At 54.1% G+C, this 19090-nt stretch overlaps 1 protein-coding gene across 3 annotated transcripts in view; it reads right to left on the bottom strand.

Moving 5' to 3' along the window:
* RABEP1 (rabaptin, RAB GTPase binding effector protein 1) overlaps nucleotides 1–19090 on the bottom strand; it is a 102546-nt gene that overhangs the window by 5660 nt on the left and 77796 nt on the right. For 2 of the 3 annotated variants that reach the window (XM_049637177.1, XM_049637178.1), the window contains 7 exons: nucleotides 18360–18538; nucleotides 16158–16289; nucleotides 11842–12315; nucleotides 10614–10718; nucleotides 9387–9503; nucleotides 3824–3922; nucleotides 574–714 (listed from right to left, as the gene is read on the bottom strand). In XM_049637177.1, coding sequence (XP_049493134.1) covers nucleotides 574–714; nucleotides 3824–3922; nucleotides 9387–9503; nucleotides 10614–10718; nucleotides 11842–12315; nucleotides 16158–16289; nucleotides 18360–18538 — 1247 coding nt within the window. Of the gene's footprint in view, nucleotides 1–573; nucleotides 715–3823; nucleotides 3923–9386; nucleotides 9504–10613; nucleotides 10719–11841; nucleotides 12316–16157; nucleotides 16290–18359; nucleotides 18539–19090 lie in introns of those variants that run through there. The other variant, XM_049637180.1, reaches the window with a different exon arrangement.

Below are 19090 nucleotides of genomic sequence, written 5' to 3'. Positions count from 1 at the left end.
AAGCGGGGGATAAACACGTTCTGAAATGGACCGTGGTCACGTCTGCGAATACCCGAAAAACCGCTGAACTGTACACATTAAACGTGTGACTTCTTTCGCATGTGATTTATATATTGGTAAAGCCTGTTTTTAATACTTAAAATTTTTTTTAATGTTTGCTTATTGTTGTGAGAGAGAGAGAGACCGAGCACAAGTGGGGGAGGGGCAGAGAGAGAGGGAGACACAGAATCCCAAGCAGGCTCCAGCTGTCAGCACAGAGCCCAACGTGGGGCTCGAACCCACGGACTAAGAGATCCTGACCTGACGTGAAATCCAGAGTCCACTGCTTAACCGACTGAGCCCCAGGTGCCCCGGTAAAGCCTGTTTTTTAAAAAAACCGGTAGGGGCGCCCGGCCGGCTCAGCCAGCGGAGCGTGCGGCTCTCGATCTCGGGTCGTGGGTTCGAGCCTCGCGTGGGGTGTAGAAAGGACTTGGGAGCAAAGCCTTAAAAACTAAGAGAAAAGCACAAGCTAAAGAAGCAGTAGCCACTTCAGAACGTACGAGTCCTGCGTCCGCACGGCGGGGGACCAGTTACCTCTACGGTGTCCGGGAGGATGAAGTTCTCCGCCTGCTGCAGGGACGTGTGCAGGCTGTGCTTCCCCTGCAGGCTGTCGTTGTCCTTCTGCAGCCGCGCCAGCTCTTCGGACACCCGCTCCCGGGACTGCGTCAGCACGGCCTGACACCGAGACAGAGAAGGTGAACCCCGCGCTCGCGGCCGGGCGCCACCAGGGCGGACGGCGGCGGGTGCAGGGTGGAGGCCGGGGAGGCGCGCGGAGAGCAGCCCCGGGGCCTCCGTGCGGACTTCACGCGGACTCGAGGACAGAGGTGCGAAGGGAGCATCCGGGCTTGCTCTCCACGGTCCCCACCGAAGGCTCCGAGTGGTGAGCCCCCGGCCCACGTCCCCGCACCGGACAAGCGCCGCCGTCTCTGCTGGGCAGAGGCGGCGGAGAGCATCGCGACCTCAACCAAACCGAGCGTGAGCCGCAGGATGACTGTCTCCCCCGGCGCGTATTCACCACAAGCCCGGGGACCGAGCCCCGCCTTCCTCCCCCACCACACACGTCAGGAGCACAGAGCACGGCCCCGGGAGCCCAGACCCTGGAAGAGAGCACTCGGGGATCTCCGCGTGGGGGCTGCAGGGACGCCAGGCGGCTACTCTGCGCGCTGACCGCGACGCACCTTGAGGTCTTTAGGGAGGCCTCGCGTCAGTGAAGAGTTACTCTGTTTGAGTATGTGATAAAATCCTACAAAAGTGCTGCGTTTCTGCTCATTTTTAATACTGAGGCATTTAACTTACATGACGTACAAACGTGGAATGCTCACTCCTCCGACATTTATTAGCAGCTGCCTCTCCGTCTGGGCATTTTGCTGCTTACCGGGACATGGAGACACAAGACCGACACTGTGCCCCAGAGAAGCTCCCGGTGCAGCGGAGGGAGAACCGACCCTGACCCGGCCGAGCTGCAGGTGCGGCCAAAGAGACGGAGAGCAGCAGGGATGCAAGGACGGGCGGGGGGGGAGGCGGGGAGCACAAGAGCATGGCCCAGAGAGGGCAGCTGCTGCGTCCTCAAGGACACATAGGCTGCTGGCTGCTGGCGGGCAGACAAGGTCTTGCACAACCTGGCAGGTTTTACTTGCACTGACTTCAGACCAGACTCAGCCGCGCTTCGGGCTCGCTCCTACCCATTCACAACAAAATACCGGCGTCCGATCGCTGGCATTTGAAAGAAGGGAAAGAATCAAATGCATATATTTGCTTACTTTTGTAACGAGAAAAACACAAGGATAAACCAAAAGTAAGTTAAAATGATCGTACGTGGGAGGGGGCAGGAATGGGGTGAAAAGATTAGAAAACAGAAGAAATCTGAGTGTTTGCAAGCTTGCACAGTTCTGCCTTGTGAGCCGTGCTGGGTGTTCAAGGAAAAGTGAATCCAAAAATTAATACAAACAGAAACCAATAGAGCTAATTTAAGTAACTTTTAAACACAGTACTCAGACTGTAAATCCCTGGCTGGGATACAGTCTAAGAGCCAAAAGAACCACAGAGAAACCCTGGATTTCGCTTAATAATTTTGCAGTTGGTGGCCGTGTTAACGGTCCTTCTGCAACAATTCCGTCCCCACCTTGACCAAGCGGTCACCTTCACATCACCGATAACGGGGCACCTGTCAGAACGTGCGCCTCGCTGCCCTGAACTCCCGCTGAATCCGTTCATCTCCGGGCTGTTCTTGCCCAGAATCTAGCCTGAATCCAATCACGGAAACAATCAGACACGCGATTCTCCCAGGCAGCCGGTCTGGACCCTTCAAAAGTGTTAATGCCATTAAAGCCAAAATCAAGTGGTGACGGCTCGAGATTAAAGGAGAGGAAACTGACAAGACATCCTGGGCTGGGTCCTCCATCAGAAAGTCAAGGTAAGAAACTGGAACCACCACTGAAAACCATCATGGACTCTGGGGACAACGGTCACGCCTCTCTGTGCTGAGAAGATGTGTGTGGACGCACCCGGCAGCGCCTACTTACAGCGGCTCAGGAAACACGGGTACGTGTGTGGACGAAAAGAGTGACATACCACTGCCACGCGTGTGAAAACGTGGCAAAATATTAACAACTGGTAAATCTAACTGAAGGTTTTCGGACTGTTCATTCCGCAAACCTCTCGAGGCTGAAATCTTTTTGCGATGTTAGGGGGAAACGCTAAGATCCCAACCCCTGCCATGTCTGCGCTTCTCGGAAGGCGCACCAGAAATTGAGTTTCTTGCTCTCAGTGCAAGAACCTTTGAAGGTAACCTCCTGAAAATGGTTCCCGGGACCTCAACCTCATGCAACACTCCTCCAGTGTCACCCACAACACACTCGCTTAAAGCGGAATCCACTGGAAAGTGTTTGCGAAGGCAGCCGGGGCTTAGAGGGCACGTGGGGAAGAGTTGAGGGAGGACAGAGAGGAGCACTTGTGGGCATCCCCAGTGGTTCCTAGGCAACGACTATGATCTCGAATTCTCTGAGCACTGAAAAGACCCTACACTCCCCCGTCAGTGACCAGAAGGACAGCTCCTCACGAGACCAGGGCCAGAATTCAGGGATCGCCTCAAAGGCCACTCAGCTGCTGACCCAATGCCGATCAGAAACAGCATCTCCATGTGGCCAGAGGCGTCTCTTCCCCGTCAGGAGGTGGCTCCGTGGGATCACTATGAAGGGCCCTCAGACGTAGGCTCCGACTCAGGAAAAGCACGAACCCAGCACATGGAACCAGTCTGGGGAGAAGCGAGGCCCAAATCTGGGGGGCTACTCTGCAGGGGTCCCAGCCAGCCCTTCGTCAAGAAGCTCTCTGCTCCCAACCCCCTCAGGGCAGACGGCCTTCTGGAAGCTTCTCCATGCCGTCAGGATACCTGTGAAATGAACCGGACTGCTTTAAATAAACGAGCTGTTAAGGAAAAGTGCAGGACTGTTCAAAAACTCCATCTGTTGGGCTTTGGGAGATTTCGATATTCAGCATGTACTTGGAACCCACAATTAAAGGTTAGTCCAAAGTTTACTCTGTTGAGGGTTCCGAAAGCAGAAAAGTAAAGCAAGTTAAAGGTAAGAATATGTTTTGGTCACGAAGGCAGGTCTGCAAAAGAGCTGCACCTTCACATGACCTTGTCTGGTACAGATGTCACTTAGGCCCCGGACAACGGAACAGTGTAACCACCCTGCCAGGAAGGTAAAGTAGCAGAGAGGATTTCAAGACAAAACAAAAAGGAATATATTTCACATAGTTAACGTTTACTGAAACACTGACTTACCATCTGTTCCTGAACATCCCTTTTTGCCTGGGAAAACCCCTGCTGTAAGTCCTCAAGCAAGAGCTCAGACGCTTGGGCTCTTTGGACAAGCGCAGAGATCTTAAAAGAAAAAATGCACACACAGAAAATAGTCAGGAACCTGGTTATTCTGAAACTAACCATCCCATCCCTGCTCGTCTGCTGCCCAGAACTGACGCTTTATTCAATTATCGTAACCCACTCTCATCTCTATACCCCAGAAGCGCGTAAACCTTCAAACCTTCCGTGTCTCAGACCTTCCCATCACACAGGGGCACCAACAGCTCCCGGGGCCGCACACACCGTACATGGACAGACAGCACAACAAGGACCTCCAAACACAGATGTTAATTAATACATGCGACCTACTTTACTCTTAAAGGAGCCTTAAAAAAAACTCAATAAAAATTTTGAAACTCTGTCCACACACAAAAAAGCAGCATAAAGCTTAAATGAATCTTCTCTGAACTAGCTTTAATCTTCCAAGATGATTTACTTAAAAGTGAGAAACACATGATTAACATTACCAAACTCTGAACTCTAATGTCTATTTATTTTTGAGAGAGAGACACACACAGAGCACGAGCTGGGGAGGAACAGAGAGACAGAAGGAGACACAATCCAGAGCAGACTCCAGGTTCTGCATTGTCAGCACAGGGCCCGACGCGGGGCTTGAACCCACGAACCATGAGATCATGACCTGAGCCAAAGTCAGATGCTTAACCAACTGAGCCACCCAGGAGCCCCTAAACTCCCTGAGAACGTTCATGTGAAAGTTGGTGACTCATACATAATAATCAAAATACATTTGTTTAGACGTTTAGTTTTTTAATGTATTGATTTCTTTTGAGACAGAGCAGGGTGTGTGTGGGGGGGGGCAGAGACAGAGAAAGAGAATCCAACAGGCCCCGCGATGTCAGTTCAGAGCCCAACGCGGGGCTGGAACCCACGAACTGTGAGATCATGACTTGAAATCAAGAGTGGGACACTTAACCGACTTAGCCACCCAGGCTCCCGTGTTTAGGTGTTTACAAAATTATCATTGCCAGAATTCTGCTGCCAGTAGTGGCAGATTGGGTCATGTGAACCAAACCTCCTTTGAGAATTCAGGAAACCAGACAAAAATATGAAAGGTATCTACCCGAAGGCACCAGAGAACAAAACAAAAGGAACCACAGAGCCGAGGACCAGAATCAGGACCCCCGGAGGGAGGGTGGAGCAGAGCAGCGTCTGGAACAGTCCTCTCTAGAAGCACGTGCCGGTCCCAAGAGAAACAGCGGACACGGGAAGCTGAGCACCCCACGACAGAGTGACAACAGAGAAGAGTCCAGAACCCACGATGCAAAGGGACCCTGGTAAGCACACTGCACTTTGGACTGGGTCCCCAGAAGGCTGCATCCTAGGGTAAGGGAAGAACTTAAAATAACCCAACCTTCACAAGTTCAGAAAACGTCAATTTCTATGTCTGGTTTGGGTGGCCCAGGATTGTTAGCACCACCAGTTCCTTGCCTCTCATCAGGAAAACGGCTTTATGTTATTCCAGCATATTCGCATACAGCGTCAAGCACACAAGAAAAATGCACAAAGAAAGGACAAGAACAAAAAGAAACAAAACCAAAACAGGTAACAGAAACACCTAAAATGAATCCAGATGTGTGGATTATTGGAGACAGAGTTTTAAATTAACTATATTTGACTTGTTCGGAGATTTAAAAGACAGAATTTAGAATTTCCAGAGAACTGGAAACAATGGAAAATAACTAAGTGGAAATGCTAACTGGAAAAAAGAATCAATTAAATTAAAAATTCAATGGATGAATTAAACAGATTAGACCCATCTGAAGAGAAAATTAGTGAACTGTAAGACAGATCTGAAGAAAATAAACAAAGACAAGAGATGGAAAACACAGAAGAGGCTTAAAAAGCCATATAGATTAAAACATGAAGGTCTCACATGTATAAACCTTTAAAGAAATATGGCCAATGGAAAAACGACCAGGAGAGCAAAAAATAATTTCCGTGTAACTTCACTCCTAGATATCCTCCAGAGAAACGAGGCCACACACCCACCAAAGACACACAGAAGCATTAGAAAACGTACTCGTTCACAACAGCCAGAAACTAAATACAATCCAAGTATCCCTCAACTGCAGAATGGATCGAGCACCGATATCCAACTACTGATACACAGAGCAACACGCAGGAGTTTCAAAGAATCGTCAATCAACGGCCAGACGTGAAAGGTTCCGCACGACAGGATTCCATTGATATGAAGTTCAAGAACAAGCACTACAAACAGTGTCAGAAGTCAGAATACCGCCTGCCTCTACGTGCAGGCAGGCCAGGTGTTTATTTAGAAAGCGCATGAGTGTACTAGAAAGTTCTGCATCTTGCTCAGGTGATGATCACCCTGGTTACGTTTTTTCACGTTAAAATTCATCCAATTTTACACTTGAGGTTTCTATACTTTACGTCTGTCTAGCTCGATAAAAGCAAGGTTTTAAAAGACTCATAATGGCTTATGATGTAAGACATCAATTCAGGAATCCAAGAAACCCTGTGAACTCCAAAAGCAGGAGAAATATGAAAAAAAATACACACAGGTACAGCACAGTAAAACTGCTAAAACAAAAGCCAAAAAGAACATCCTTAAAATAGCCAGGGGAAAAAATAACATTATACCTTCAAAGAAGCAATAGTAAGACCGACAGCTGACTTCTCGTCAGAAACACGGAAGCCAGAAGCAATGAACAGGAACTTCAAAGCGCTCGAAGAAAACAGCGTGAGCGCTCGGAATTTCACAGCCAGCCAAGTACCCTTCTTGAAGGTGGAAACGTAAGAATCCATCTAATGGATAAAAATACGAGAGACTGGAGACTTCCAAGATGGACTAAACCCACGGTGGCCTTTCTCTACACTGATGACTACAGACTCTGGATAAATACAAAGGGCAGGGACCCAAGGATGCTGAACACTGAGCAGAAGCAGAAGGTTTAGAAAAGGAAGTCCAGGGGCGCCTGGGTGGCGCAGTCGGTTGAGCGTCCGACTTCAGCTCAGGTCTCGCTCTCGCGGTCCCTGAGTTCGAGCCCCGCGTCGGGCTCTGGGCTGATGGCTCGGAGCCTGGAGCCTGTTTCCGATTCTGTGTCTCCCTCTCTCTCTGCCCCTCCCCTGTTCATGCTCTGTCTCTCTCTGTCCCAAAAATAAATAAAAAACGTTGAAAAAAAAATTAAAAAAAAAAAAAAAAAAAAGAGAGAAAAGGAAGTCCAAGCGGGAAGAAGCACCCGGATGGAATTTACCGCTCATGGGGCAGGGGGGCGGCTACTTCTCGGCAGCAGAGCAGCTCAGCGGACAAGACTCCACCGACCACAGCACCAGCGCAGGGTCCCCACAAGCTCAAGAGCAGGGGTGCGTTCTCAGGGAGGAGGGTGAGAGAAAGGGTCCCCGCACAGGTCCCACACCCACCCCTGCGCTACACAAATGAACACATCCGAAGGCTTTGCAAAGACGTTGAAAACCAAGCTGGTGTTAAAGCACCACTCACAGGGGTCAAGTCACAACCTGCTAACTGAACTTAATCAGATGAACAGAACCCTGAGTCGCACACACAATATCCACAGCTCCCAGGATACAATCTAGGAGCACGTGGCATGGAGAGAATCAGGAAAACGGGCCCCATTCTCCAGGGAGAAGGAACGCACACACGCCGACCCCATGACGGCGCGGGGGAGTCATCAAAGGCCGTGACGCGGGTATGGTAACTGTGCTGCGTGAGGCAGAAGTAAATGCTTTGAAATGAATGAAAACATGGTTCTCGGCAGGGAAATAAAAACTTAAAAAAGCAGCAAATGAAACATTTGCTATCAACCACAGCACGGAAATTGGCACCAATGGAAGAGAGTCCTGACCCTGACCCCCCCACACATACTCACTTGACGAGTGACAAAGGTGACCTCGCAGAGCAGCAGGAAAAAGGTGATCTCACTAAATGTACAGGAACTGGCTATCCATATGGAAAACTTAAATCTTTACCTCACCTATAGTATAGACATAAAAGTCAGTTCTGGATGGATTTCTAGATAGAAACGTGACTATATACTGAATATATATGAAACGTCTTTATGATCCCAGGGCAAGAAGACATTCTTATAAAACAAAACAAAACACACAGAACAAACATCAGCAATCATAAAAGACCAATGGGGTGTGTCTGGGTGGCTCAGTCGGTTGGGCATCCAACTCTTGATTTTGGCTCAGGTCATGATTTCACGGTTTGTAGGTCTGAGCCCCCCATCGGGCTCTCTGCTGACAGTGCAGAGTCTGTTTGGGATTCTCTGTCCCTCTCTCTCTGCCCCACCACTATTCGTGCTGTGTCTCTCTCAAAATAAATAAACTTTAAAAACAAAAGATCAATAAATCTGACTACACGAAAGAACTTCTGTTCAAAAAGATACCATTAAAATACTGAAAACATAAAGCACTGATGAGAAGACATTTGTCCCACATATCACCAAGAGGCTCTAGTAAGGTTATGTAAAGAATGTCTAACAAATCAGAAAAATAACCAAAAACAAATAAAACCAAAATAGACGACACAACAGAAAAATCAGCATAAGGCCTGAGAAGGAACCACACACACACCGACGCCCCGTGGCCGATAAACACCAGAAACGCTAAGTACCCGCAGCGGTCATCAGAACTGAGCCCCAGTGCACCACCCACCCACCCAAATGGCTACAATTAAAACAACAAAACGAAGTCACTGGGCCCCAGGAATCACTCCGACGCGCAGCTACAAGCTGTGGGAAGCTGGCATCGTCACCTACTGGAGTTGAACACAGCTTGGACACTGACCCAGGCCGTCCGCTCCTGGCATCTACGCAGCGGGAGCACAGGCCACCGGCCCGACGCAGACCTTTCAGAGAACAATTACTCCTAATTCCCCAGAGCCGGAAACCGGCCCAGCGCCCGTCAGGACGGACAGACTGACGCACGGGCACAAAGGCTCAAGGAGGACACAGCGTGGCCACAGGCACCGGGCCAGACTCTCAGGACGCGCGAGGAGGGACGGGGACAGGAACACACACCACCGACCGATGGCATCGAAGTCAGGACGGGGGTCGTCCCCTCTGGCGAGGGGGAGGGGGAGGGGTCCCGGGGCCCTGGCCCGGGTTCCATTACGCGATCTTGGCGGCGCTCACACAGAGGTTAGTTCCGGTAAGTTTGCTAGATCTGTGTACGTTTGAGAGTTTTCCGTTTGCACACTTTTCAACAGAGCATAACTGGGATCGCTCCTGTCAGGAAGGTGTTTTGTGCAGCAGAAAAAAACTAGTAAAAATCAAAGAGGAAAGGAGAACCCGAGCCTGACGACATTCACGAACCAGTTACTGCCCAAGGTATAGGTATAGATGTATACTTTTTTAAAAGAAATCTGTAAATCGGCAGCAGAAAAAGGTCAGTAAGAGGTCTTCGCTATCTGGGGACGAGAACCGCCGGGTCTCGAGGCCGAGGGTGACACACGCGTGTCCTCCGCGGCGAGCGCGCGCACCTGCTGGCTGCTGTCTTCCGCGCTCCGCTTCAGCGACTCCTCCAGCTCCTGCCGGTCCCTCATCGCCTTCTCCAGCTGGTCGTTGGCTTGCCTCAGCATCACCTGCAGTTTCTTCACCTGCGCGATTTTCAGTGCCAATTAGAAGAAAGTACCGGAATTCACTCATCAACATAAAAAAAAAAGCCCTAATTCCAATCGTTTTAAAACTCTCAATCTCATCTTTTTTCTCCCTGAGAAAACGGCACAGATTTGCCAATTCAGAACGAATGACCTCACGTGATGACCGCAGGGCGCGGTACGGCTAACCAGCCACTCTGCACGTGGTGATCTCACCCTGAGTCCTTCCGGCCAGGGCCCCGCCCCTCGCCCTGGCCCATCCTCTGCCTTCCCGTCTGCAGTCCGCACTTTCACTATGAATCGTCTACACTAAAGTCAAAACACGTTATTTCCCTACTTAGAATTTGCAACCTCGGCCCAAAGTCTTCAGGGTACAATTCAAGTGCCTCCACCCCTACCCCGCCCCTCCGGGACCTCAGCCTGGCCTCCCTTCACCAGCATCCTTCCTTCCCCTTCCCTCCAGCCCCACGCCGGCCCGCCTGTGAGCTGTCCGTTCTGCCGTGCCCGCCGGGACCCGAGTACCCTGGACCGGCGAGGGACCTGCACGGACAAAGCGTCAGCACAGTGCCCACCGAAGGGACCGGGTGGTACCAGAAGAACTCCTCTCTTCCCCCTACGGACTCTGGCGAGCCTGCTGTCCTGAGGTCCTACGTTTCCCCAATGCTGCTGACGAGTCGCGATCAGACGCCCAGACAGGCGCTCGTCAATCTCTGCACGCCCCGTCGACCAAATCTCAATGTCTGTGACCCCATAAACTAATCTCAACGGATGCACACGTTTCTGACAGGGAGTAGGCGGTAAGCGATGAGGATGCGCCCCTCTCCCACCACGTCGGGAAGCGCGTCCCGTCGGCGACCACGCCGGGAGCGCGTGCCCCGCGGCGCTCCTGCTCCTGCTGCCCGGGGGCCGAGCCCCCCCGCGTGGTGCCGGGCGAGCTGGGCCGGCTGGGCTCCGGTGTGCGCTCACCGGAAACAGAAGTGACGCTGCACGCACCGGGCCACCGCGCGTGTGACGCGGATGCACTTCAGGGAGCGGATGGGTGGGAAAAGGCGCTTCCCCTCTGCGCCCCCGGCGCCAACCCCAGCCGCCCACCCGGCCGAGCACACCCACCTGGTCTCGGGTCTCGGCCTCCTGAATCTGAATCCCTTGCAGCTGTGTCTCGTAATTGGAACACATGTCACAGCGCCTGCCGAGCTTGTTTCCGGCGTTATGTACCTGAAGGCACCAGAACGACGTCTTACCAGGCGGAACGAGGTGCTCCTACGTCGTGTACGTGAACACGTGCACAGCCTGACCCGTGTCACTCCGAGAACGACACGGGGGAGGTGGCTTCTGCGGAGACTTGCGGCAAGAAGCTACGATACAGGGTCCCCAATTCGAGTATGATCGGAGACCGAGGGACCCACCTCATAACCGGGTGGCCAAGGGCCGCAAAACACAAGGCAAGAGGCGCCAGGCCGGGACGCTCACAGCCTAGGTGGGTGCTGCCGACCAAGGGCGGGGGGGGGGGGGGGGGGGGGGGGGGGGCGCCCCCCCCCCCCCCCCCCCCCCCCCCCCCCCCCCCGCATGCAGGCAGCCCCAACGCGAACCACCCGGAGCGCCCTCTCTCGCGCGTGTTCCACACGAGGCCGTGGGGAGCGGTTTCTGTCAGGCTAGTCAGCGATCCCACTCATGGAGCCACAGCTGCTCACAGGGACGGGGCCCCGGGGAAAGAAAGCACTAGAAGTCACAACACCTGGCCTCTGACCCACGTCTCCCTGCTCGGAGGAGAAACCCAAGCGTTTCTTGTGGCCTGAGACCAACCCTCACCTGCAGACTGGAGACAACGTCATCACTACCCAAGGTTCGAGCAGGCAGGGCGGGGGACGGCGGGGACGGCTCCGTCACCTCCGAGGCCACGTGCGAGTGCGCACGGACACTTCCGGCTCCCAGTCGTACGTCTATGTTCGCCAACGCTCGCGGGAGGCAAGTCAACCTGTCCGGTATCCCACCCCCTCCTCCAGCCCTCCCGCGGCACCAAGTGCCGACAGCATGGGTGCTTTGCACGTCCAGGGAGTGAGCAGGAGTCTGCCAAGCGAACCACATCCGGGCTGCGCCAGCGTAAACTCGGCCGTGCCCCGGCTTCGGGCGGGACACCGGGCGGAGGGGGGTCACGCGGAGCGTGACTAGAGGCCCCTGCTCTGCCACGGTCACCGGGAGCAGCGGGGGCGCAGCGTAACAGGCCGAGGACGCGTGCGCACGGCGACCCCAGGGGTGCCTCTCGAGTGAACGCCAAATCCCAGAGCTACCCGGGAGCCCCCCAAGCGGACAAGAAGGCAAAAGTCAGAGGGCGGCTCACCTCCTTCTGCAGGAGATTCCACTCTGTCTCGCTGACTAAGCGGTAGCCGCTGGGGGACACGTACGCACTCTCCACACCCTGGGTGACGCTGGAGAGGAGGGACGCGGTCTCTTCCTGCTCTGGTGTCATGGCCTTGATTGCTCTTTCCTGGTCTTTGGTTAACATAAACCCACTTGGCATCTGCAGCGACCCCAGGGAGGCGGTGTCGAAGTTCTCAGACACCGAATCCGCTCCCACCAACGGCCCAAAATCCGACTCGTCCAGGTTTCCGGCAGACTTCGCCTTGTGGTTGCAGCCCAAAGCTTTGGATTGCAGCGAGCCCGAAGGCCCCAGGCTGTCCGTGGACTGTGCTCTCCTGAGGCCGTCTTTAAACGTGTCGCCGTCCGGTTTACTGAACGGGTCTCCAGACGGCAACAGCAGGTCTGCATCTAGGGAGTGCACGGAGCCGCGGGTGCTCTCCAGGCGCTCCTGATCCTGAGGTGGGAGAACGCACAGCGCCCAGTTAGACGACCCTCTAGACTCAGAGAGAAAAGCCACCGTACACGTTACGTGGGACGATCGTTAGCACGCTCCTCCACACGCTCTGAACATTTACTGAGTGTCTGCTACATGCTGGGCACGAACCCAGGCACTCGGGACGACTGCAACCCTCACCTCGACGTGTTCACGGTTTCGTGCAAAAAACTAACAAGCGAGCGGGCCATTAGAACGCCCTCGGTAATAAAATTACAGGCCAGAGACCTGTGCCGGATGTTCCGGGGCCTCAAGGAGGGGCTTCGGCCCAGATGGAGGGGGTCAGGGAAGGGCTCCTTGAAGTTCAGGGTCAGGTGTGCTGAGTGGGAGGTGCCTGCTGCATATCCACACGGAGATACCCACCCAATGGACGGACGTAGTCTTTAGAGGCCGGACAGTGACCACCATATAATGAGAGAGCGTCCACAGCAAATCAGAACCCCTAGGAGGAACGCCGAACCTGTCCACTTTGGGGATGGACAGAGGAAGGAGTAGCCTAAGTAGAAGGGAAATGAGGAGAATGTCGTGTGCCAGAAGACGTGATCAACACATCAGATGGGGTGCGCTCGTGAAAGGAACGAGACGCAAAAGGTACCACGCTGTGTGATCCCATCCACGTGAAACACCTGGAACAGGTGAGGCCACAAAGGCTGGAAAACAAGTCAGTGGTTGCCAAAGGCTGAGGGGAAGGAAACCGGGCAGTGGCTCCTTAGTGGATGTGGGGTCTCCTCTGGGGGGATGAAAATGTTTTGTTTGTTTACGTTTCGAGACCAGACTGAGATGTTGGTTGCACAACGCTGTGTAGGTACTTAAATGCCACTGAATCGCGCACTTGTAATGGCTAATTTTACGATGCGTGGATTTCATCTCAATTAAAAACCGCCTGGTGCAGCACATTCCCAGGTCAGAAACGCACACAGTGCTTCCAGACCCAACTGCACAGTTACCGGGAAAATCAGAAAGCGAGAAAAAAGTCGTAGGTTTTTCTTGAAATTCAGTGTATTCAATTTAAAGGACTAGTCTTTATTTTAACATAACATCCTGTCTACTTCTTATTGTTTAATGATTTTAAGTTGGCTTATTTATTTTGAAACAGAGTGCAAAGGGTGGGGTGCTGTCAACACAGAGCCCAACACGGGACTCAAACCCACAAACCGTGAGATCATGACCTGAGCCAAAGTCAGGCACTTAACTGACTGAGCCTCCAAGGCGCCGCTAAAAATGCTTGTGACCTTAAATTCGGCAGTTCTCTCCCCGAAGGCATCAGTAAGTCCGTGATGATTTTTGCCCAGGGAAGAGTTCCATATAACGGCAATATGGTATCACTTACAACGATCAAAGCTCCCAGACTAGTGAAAGACAGAACCAATCTGGCTGTTAGTCTCGCAATCCTCTTTCTGATTCTCTGTATTTTATGATGTTTTGCCATGTGAGGACCTTGCTGGCCAGGCACAGACCGCCCCTCCAAGCTACCTAGTGCCTCCAATCAATAAAAACTCACCCGTGAACACGCCTCTCACATACACCCGACCAGCCCCGTGTCCAGCCTCCTGTCCCTACCCTTTTCACGCTTGCCTCACTACAGTAAGCCCATGCTCCCCTCACCCTGAAGCAGCACGGGGCCAGGTACCCGAACTGAGGACAGACGCCACCCCAAGGCCCGCCACACCGTGCACGCCAGCTGGCCTTGCCTTCCCTCCAGGAGTGTCAGAAGCGGCTGCGACCCAGGACCCCTCCCCACAACCTGCTCCTGCTGCCTCACGACCGACTCGGATGGATCTCGGGGGGCTCTACCCGGTGTGCGTGTCACAGGGTCCCTAGAGACCGTGACATAAATTTCTCTTTCAATGGCACTGACCTTTAAACCTGGGCACAAATCCACGAGTATGGCCGTGAGAAATTACGGAATATTTGCACCCCGAAATAGCGCCGGCCGTTAAATACCGGTTGTGGGCAAACGTTAGCAGCATGGTATCAGCTGAAACCTTTACGATGGATTTCAGTGAAAAGCAATTTACACAGAACATCACGTCCAGTTGCAACATGGGCTATGTTTAAAAAGCAAAAATAGAAACACCTATATGTTAACTTTGGAAATGAAGAGAAAGAAAGAAGAGGTACACACCAAAACGCCAGTGGGGACTCTCTCTGGGCAGGAGGGTCACCTACCGGCTCTTTTTGTTTCAGAGGACCTGTCTGCACTTTGCAAGTTTTCCGCACCGAACACACGCTACTTTCGTAGTGAGAAAAGGACACTCTAATCCTGAGGCTAAACACAGGAGGTCCCACAAACTCCAATTGTCTTCAGCTAGAAATCGAGGTCCTTCAAAGCAGCACCGACTAACTTTACGTCCTCAGGTGAACATGAACCGTCAGGACACAAGGCAGGTGCACTCGGCATTCAAACCGCAAAATGCCAGCCCCGAGAGCCGAAGGTATTGAAGAGCCAGGAAATAGTGCTGAGCGCAATACATACTACAGACCAAAAGGGACACAATCAAAAGACTTTTGAAAAGCCTCATTGTAAACGGCAACAAATAAATCTCCCTTTCCTGTTTTCCTGCTCAAATATTTTCTGGGAAGTCTGACGTTCTTCGAACGTTCCTGCACACGGATACCACATGATACTCGGCAGGACCCGGAAACAGAGCCCTTCTCCTGGGAGGCAGGCTGTTAAAAGGCACTCGGCAGAATCAGACCGCTTGGTTCTGTGTGTGCACCCCAGAATGAAGACAGTGCACAGCAATTACGTCATGCTTCTCAGCGTCCATTAGGGTGTTTTCACTTAAAAAAATGAGCAATCCATAAACACGGAGACAGAAGCCACGAGGACGCAGATGACACACAGCCAACACGAATCCGCACACGATCCAGAAGCACAGTCCCCGTGACCACGGCACCACACCCTCTCTGTCACCCTGTGTCACAGGCCAGGAAGGAGGGGCGGGGGGCAGCACGAACAAGGGTTGTGGGCATGGACGCGGCGTGGGGTCACCCAGCCGTGAAGGCCCTGCCGTGGCCAGCCAGGGGCTTCACTTTTACCCTGGGCGGGAACATGAGCCTGTCCCCTGCTGACGCGGGAGATGGCCGAGAGGACCCAGCGCCCAGAGAGAGGTGGGAGCCAGGCAGCACCCCAGGAGAGGGAGCCCGCGGCGCACAGGGCGGCACGACGGGACAGCGAGTGTGGCCACAACCGCGCGGATGACCAGGCGCTGTGGCACCCGCGCAGGATCTGCCGGGGCACGCAGGGGGCAGCGGGTGGACAGGCCGCGGACTGGCCACCTGCGGAGGTGCCCGCTGAGGGTGAGGGGTGTGTCTGCGCGTGCGAGCACGGCCCCGGGGCCACAGGAACGCCTCTGTCCACCTTGGGGCTGCCCGCTCCACCTGACGCCCCAGCCGGAGACCTCAGATCTGCTAACACGGGGGGACGTGCCGTAGGGAGTTCAGTGTTTGAACACTTCACACGCTCTCTTCTAAACAGAAAGCTCAAAGTATTAGCAACATTTAATATTCACATCAGAAAAGATTTTACAGTTTTATCATGTGAAAGTTTTCTCCTACGGTTTTAATTTTGGAACCACAGGGAAAGAGAACGTCTAATGACTTCGGAGATGGTGACAGAAGCCACCACGCGTCTCCAGGAGCACCGCCTAGGGTCTAAAACAGACATAAACACTGCCGTCTTGTCGAATGCCACGCGACGAGCTGCCTACGTCCTCCCCGTGAAGGACGCACCCGACGCAGGAGAAGCAACACGTGGTCATACCACGTGCGCAGCGACCCTGAGGGCAGACTCACTGTACCTCCTCGTTTGACAGCTGGGCTGCAGATTCCTCCTGCGCTAACGCGCACATCACTGGCGCCTTCACCTCCTCCTCGACCTCTGCTTTTTTATGGTCCTTCCTCTTGTTCAATCTCTGTTGTTCATCTTCCTCCTGAAAGTCACAGAAAATGCATACGTGCGTTACCCAGGCGGTCCACACCTAACGATCCATACGGTTCTTTAGCCACTCAAAACAAACAAAGAGCAAAGCCTTACGAGGAAACTGGACACTGAAGCCTGTTTTGGGATCGCATCTAAGGGTATCTGGTCAGAACAAGGTGTTGCAATACTAGAGGCACAAAGAAGGAAAGCCCGTCACGAAGACAAACCAGGACACAGGTTCCAAGAAGAGTGTGCACGTGAAAGAAACACGAAACAAACCGCCCCCTCTTCTTCAAGAGAGAAAACGTACACGAACAATTCTCCGGGTGATGAGAGAGACTGCGAGGGCAGGACGCAGCCATCAGAAACACGTACAAATTTACGTGGAACACACAGGAAGGCTTGAAGCTGATGTGACAGTGCGCTCCACAAACATGAACAGGCTACCTCGGTGCCCCAAACGGCCTCATGGGAGGGACAATCACAACACAGACAAGGACGGATGAGGTTCTGCGGCACAAAAGGACAGTCTCATCGGGAGGAGCTAGAACCGGGCCCAGAAGCAGGTCAGCCGGGTCTGGAAGCGGCAGTGACAAGAGCCTGCCGACCGCGTGAGAGCGGTAAGCAAGGGTCCCGGGAAGGCAGGCGGACGGGGCAGTGTCGAACACTCTCCGGGGCCGAGAAGACACAGCTCGGGAAATGAGAGGCGAAGACCGGGGCAGGGAGGTAGAGATCTGCCATCAGCCCCCACCTCATCCGGAGAGTTCTGTGTTCTGATACCCATACCGCACCCAGCTTTACATGTAAAACCTTAGCACGACGCTGACATGTGGAAAACCCTCCGTAAATGTTAGTTAAAGGCCTTAAGTGACTTGGACGGTCTTAACGGACAGCAGGAGGGCATGGTTAGACCTGTACTTTAGAATCTAAATCCTCAGGGTGGCTGTGTCTGCACAAAAGAAGGATGAGTCAGAATTAAAAGAAAAGACATTTTATGGGGCGCCTGGGTGGCTCAGTCGGTTGAGCGTCCGACTTCAGCTCAGGTCATGATCTCACAGTCTGTGAGTTCGAGCCCCGCGTCGGGCTCTGTGCTGACGGCTCAGAGCCTGGAGCCTGCTTCGGATTCTGTGTCTCCCTCTCTCTCTGCCCCTTCCCTGCTCATGCTCTCTGTCTCAAAAATAAATAAAAAACATTAAGAAAAAAAAAATAATTTAAAAGAAAAGACATTTTAAGGACGGAACATCTAAAAACCAAAACCCAACCCAAGTCACACAAGGTCACTTGAAAGCGGCTCACGGTCCCTAGAAAGCTTCCACGCGGTTTCCCCGGGGAGGTATTTGCACCCACGCACAACGCACTACGGGGCACCAGCTGCACTGCTACCAGAAATGGAAAAGAAACAAAGACGACGGGACCCGCGTGGAGAGAGCAGGGAGGGGGGTGGCGCGGCGCTTAGCGAGGCCGACGGCTGCCTGCGGGAGCAGGTGCCCTGCCACGTGGTGAGGAGAGGAGGCCGTGGAGTGCCTCTGCTACACGCCTGCGCGACACGAGCCAACCCCAAGACGCCCTAAAACACGGCAGCGCCCGGGAGGCGGCCTCCCAGGCGACGGCTGCGGATGACACCCGGTCGTCCCCAAAAGGAGGTGACCGGCAGACTTTATCGCTTTGCCTTTGCCACAAATTTCTTTGGCAGGAGATGTATCTGTGTACTGCTCGTGTCGGCTCAACAGGTTTTAAAGGTAAGGAGAAAAGAGGGTCTCGGGCGCGCGGCCCGCCGGGCTCCGGCTTTTTCAGGCCGGTCCGCCCCTCCCTCCCCACGCGGTCCCTTCCGGTGCGGCCGCCAGGGCCATGTCAGAGAGACGCGGCCCGGACAAACCTAGTCCGGGAGCCCTGGGAGCCCCGGACAGAGCCGCACAGAAGGCTCTTCTCGGAAGTGCGCACCGTTCCGAAGACGGTGGTGGCGACGTGGGCTCTGTGCCCCAGACGCGGCCATTTCCAAAGCCGCGGACCCACGCCCCTCCGCCCGCCGGAGCTGCTCCGACTCCGCGGTCGTGGGGTGGGGGGCGGGGGTGCCGCTCACCTGGTCTCTCCTCCGCAGCGCCTCCACCCGCCGGAGCTGCTCCGACGTGAGCACGACCTCCATGCGCTGCATGTCCCTCATCAGCAGGCGCTGGGACTCCAGAAACTGGTCGTTGGCTCTCTGCCACGTGTGCTTCAACTGGTTGTGTTCCTGTCGCTCTTGTTCCAGGAGCCGGCACACTGTCGGGGACCCCCAACCAAGACACCGAACTTGAACGGCAGACCGTGCCCGCGGCACGGGGCCGCCAGACCGGGTCTGGCCGCTGGCCTGTCCCGCCGGGGTCGGGATGAGGACCCAGGGCCGACCGGCCGTGGGACACACGGCAGCTGTCCCGCCTCTCCCAGAGCAGACCCTCCCCGAGCCCCCCGTAATGGCGGCGTGGACGAGGGGCCCCCGTGCTCAGGAAGCGCTAGAAACCCTGGTTAAACGAATCTTTGAAGGTTCCTTTCCTGCAGGACCTGGAGCTCGGCCTCTCCAGCGTGTTCTCTCAGAGGAGCTCCCAAGTTCACGTGACCGGACGTCCCTTCCCACACCGCTCACCACACACGCGTGCTCGGGAACGCGCCGTGGGAACGGCCGCTCCGGAAGCCGAAGGCACAGTAACCACTCCCCAGCGTCCTTACACACTCGCTGATACACCTGTCACCCAGAGACCCGCCCTGAGCCCGGGCCGGCCCTGACCGCCCAGGGTCAGTCACGGGTCCCGTGTAATGGCTGGTCCTGCCGGTACT

Source organism: Panthera uncia, chromosome E1 (genome assembly GCF_023721935.1).
Source record: "Panthera uncia isolate 11264 chromosome E1, Puncia_PCG_1.0, whole genome shotgun sequence".
Classification (NCBI taxonomy): Eukaryota; Metazoa; Chordata; class Mammalia; order Carnivora; family Felidae; genus Panthera; species Panthera uncia.
Note: the sequence above shows the minus strand (reverse complement) of the source record. Positions and strands in the feature narration are given on the sequence as shown.